The sequence below is a fragment of the Danio aesculapii genome, chromosome 21 (assembly GCF_903798145.1).
Source record: "Danio aesculapii chromosome 21, fDanAes4.1, whole genome shotgun sequence".
Taxonomy (NCBI): Eukaryota; Metazoa; Chordata; class Actinopteri; order Cypriniformes; family Danionidae; genus Danio; species Danio aesculapii.
Genome location: NC_079455.1, coordinates 40,100,966 through 40,104,011, shown reverse-complemented (window position 1 = coordinate 40,104,011; position 3,046 = coordinate 40,100,966). Strand labels below are relative to the sequence as shown.

At 36.3% G+C, this 3,046-nt stretch overlaps 1 protein-coding gene across 1 annotated transcript in view; it reads left to right on the top strand.

The window, feature by feature from the left end:
* The window catches only part of LOC130214733 (urokinase plasminogen activator surface receptor-like), a 3,866-nt gene extending 1,386 nt beyond the window's left edge, over positions 1–2,480 (top strand). Inside the window, exons 3-5 of the mRNA XM_056446542.1 lie at positions 1,594–1,725; positions 1,900–2,010; positions 2,124–2,480. Coding sequence (XP_056302517.1) covers positions 1,594–1,725; positions 1,900–2,010; positions 2,124–2,311 — 431 coding nt within the window. The 3' untranslated portion in view covers positions 2,312–2,480. The remainder of the gene's footprint in view (positions 1–1,593; positions 1,726–1,899; positions 2,011–2,123) is intronic.
* The last annotated feature ends 566 nt before the right edge of the window (positions 2,481–3,046 follow it).

Here is a 3,046-nt window from a genome sequence, read left to right as displayed (position 1 = left end):
AGCTAATTTCCTTTAAGTAATAATAGCCCCATGCTTGCTCATACTTAAATAAAGTTTGATTTAGCCCCTAGATTATATCATACTAAGTCAGTGATTGTCAGAAATTAACAGGGCTCTAATGCTGTGTCTATGCTCTATCCATTGAGCCTGAATGTATGATTAATCCTGGTCGTAGGCTGCAGAATCATCAGCCTAAACAATCTACTAGATTTAAATGATTTCAGAAGATATTAGAAATTAACAAGAGTTTTACATTTATTTGTCAGGCAAAGATTTTCCATTCCAATTCACATAATTAAACAAAATAAGCCAATTCAGATTGTACAACATCAATTGCTCAAAGATACATTTAAGAGTTAGAGATTAATACCTGACCATATAGAAATACATTGCAGCATATAAGTCCTGATGCAGAGCTCAGAGGCTTACAGTATACACTGCAATGGGGTATCCTGGCTACAGAATCCCACAGACACTCCTGCACTTTTCGTCTAAATACTCAAAGCTTCACCAAGAGCCTTGCCTGGTCATGAGTTGATGTGAAGACCATTTTCCCTGGAGTGGAGCATCTGGCAAAGATCTTCTCAAAGTCAAAACCCAAATTAACTGATATAAGGGAGATTGTAAAATATTACAATGAAATTAGGACCACTTTACCAATCACACGGAGACATTTAAAATGACACCAAACATGAATATAGAGCCACAAGATACAACATATTAAAACTTAGGCATTCTGTGTGGAATGTGAGTGAGCTGCCAGGGCAAAGAGGGGGGCTCAGGATGCATAATCGAGACAACCTGACCAACAGGATTCCTAGCTGATCATCTTCTCACATTAGAAAGTTTGTTTTAGTGCCTGATCATTCTTGTGGTCTTGTCTCGTGTGGAGTTCCATAACAGTTTTCAGGGTTTAACATTATGGAGAGATACAGCCATCCATACAAGTTTATGAACTCACAGAGCTGAGTGCAGCTCTGAAAGGATCCAGTGGACTCAGCCATGGCGCCGAATGAATCTACAATGTTTATCAACTTTACTAATGCACAAAAAACACAGCTACTCTCGCAATAAAATCAATGTTAACCATTTAGCAACGAAGCTAGAGTCACCAGGCAGACAGAAGCCCTTTCCATGATGCAAATTCATGTCTATTGTGAAGCGAATTTCAATTTGCAAATGAAGTGAGTAAACTCAAAATGTTTATGCGTCTGTTTACACACAAATAGCACAATTTATTCATGTGTGCCATGTCTGGTGTGAACAGCATTACAGTGTAAAGTATAAAAACCTGGTAATCAACTGCCATTACTCTTTCTGTAATGTTACAGACTTAATAAATGTGTCGTGCAAATCATTTAACGATATATTGTTTCTACTAAAATGTCAATAAAAGTCACTGGAGAGTTGAATTTACAACATCAAAATTCAAGAGAGAAGAGATCAAGGTCCCATAACTGTAAATAAATGGATGTATATATTTTTGACAGTGTAGATTTATTTTATTTTCTACCAGTCTGTCACAGTTTCTAAAAAGCACTGCTAAAATGCTGTTTTAAAATAACTGATCATCTCTGTATCATTCATTTTTAGGTGTAGTTGCTACTAAAGGGAAAACTAAAGATTGTGCTGCTGGTTGTGTAACTGGGTCCTTTAACTTCGGCTATTACATGATGTCTTCTGAGTGCTGTAGCAGTGACCGATGTAATGTTCAAGACACTCCAGGTATTATACATCACTGACATCACTGACTGTCTTCTCTAAGTAAACACTCATTGGCCCTTTCAAAAGACACTCAATCATAAAATAAAGTGCATGGCTTTTCAGTTGAGCACGCATTTAATACAACAGTTAAAGGAGTTTAGAAAATAAACAGACCTTTCTTTTCTCCTCCTGTAGATCCCAGCACTGGCAATCCCAATGGAAACACATGTTACACTTGTGATGAGAAGAGCTGCTCAAATGTTCTGAAATGTTCAGGCAGTGAAGATCGCTGCATTACAGCAAAAGGTGAGAATCTGGAAAAAAAAAAGTCATTAAATTAGTTTGAGCATTTGACAGATCACATACAGTCTCCCAGCATCCAGCTTTGATTCAGCTTTGTTTATCTTTCTGTTCACCAGGTACTGTTGGAGGACAGTCCATAGTCGTAAAAGGATGTTCCTCCAAATCTATTTGTGATGCCACATCAGTCAGTAGTGTTCAGCAAATCTCCTGTTGTTCAGGGAATCTGTGTAACGGAGCTAAAAGTGTCACTCAGAGCTTCCTGATCCTCTGTTTTCCTCTGATCTCCTTCATCCTGATGCTCTGAATACACATTCAGTTTCTACAATCTGACATGCTCTGAACACAATACTGTATGCAGTGTAGCTTGATTTCTCTCTGTATTATCTCTGATTAGATTTATTTACATATACAGTATATTTTCAATGTGACGTTCTGATGTAACATTTTATGTAATAAAGTGCCAAAATCGCCTATTCCCTGTGGTCGTATGTAATAATTCTTGTCATTTCTTCTATGCGAGTAACTGGCAAAAGAGTTACAAAATGCAACTGTTCATTTTCAAGTGCTGGATATTGATAACAAGGTAAACGCTTTAGTCTTTAGAAGAGAACACTCTCATTTGACACATTAATATTAAAAATGTAAAAATAACCCTATAATTGCTATTCGTTAAATACAATAATCCACATTCAAACAAATATATGATAGTTTTTATATCGTGATGTCTCTCTATGGGTGTTTGATAATTACACAAAGCAAAACTTTAAAGAATAAATTAATTTTGGCAATGGTTTGTAGTCAGTTTAAACAATGTCAACATAAACATTAATAAACAAGTGTCTCTGGGACTCGTCTCTGATTTGATGTTTGATTTTAGCAATGAAATTCAGTAGGGGTGTAACGGATCACAGTTGATAAGTAATTCGTACGGATCACAACCCATGGTTCAGAACATGTGACCCGGTGAATAATAATTTTTTTTAATTTGTAGATTAATCCTAAATTTGTAACGATCACACAGAGAGATCACCTCTCACAT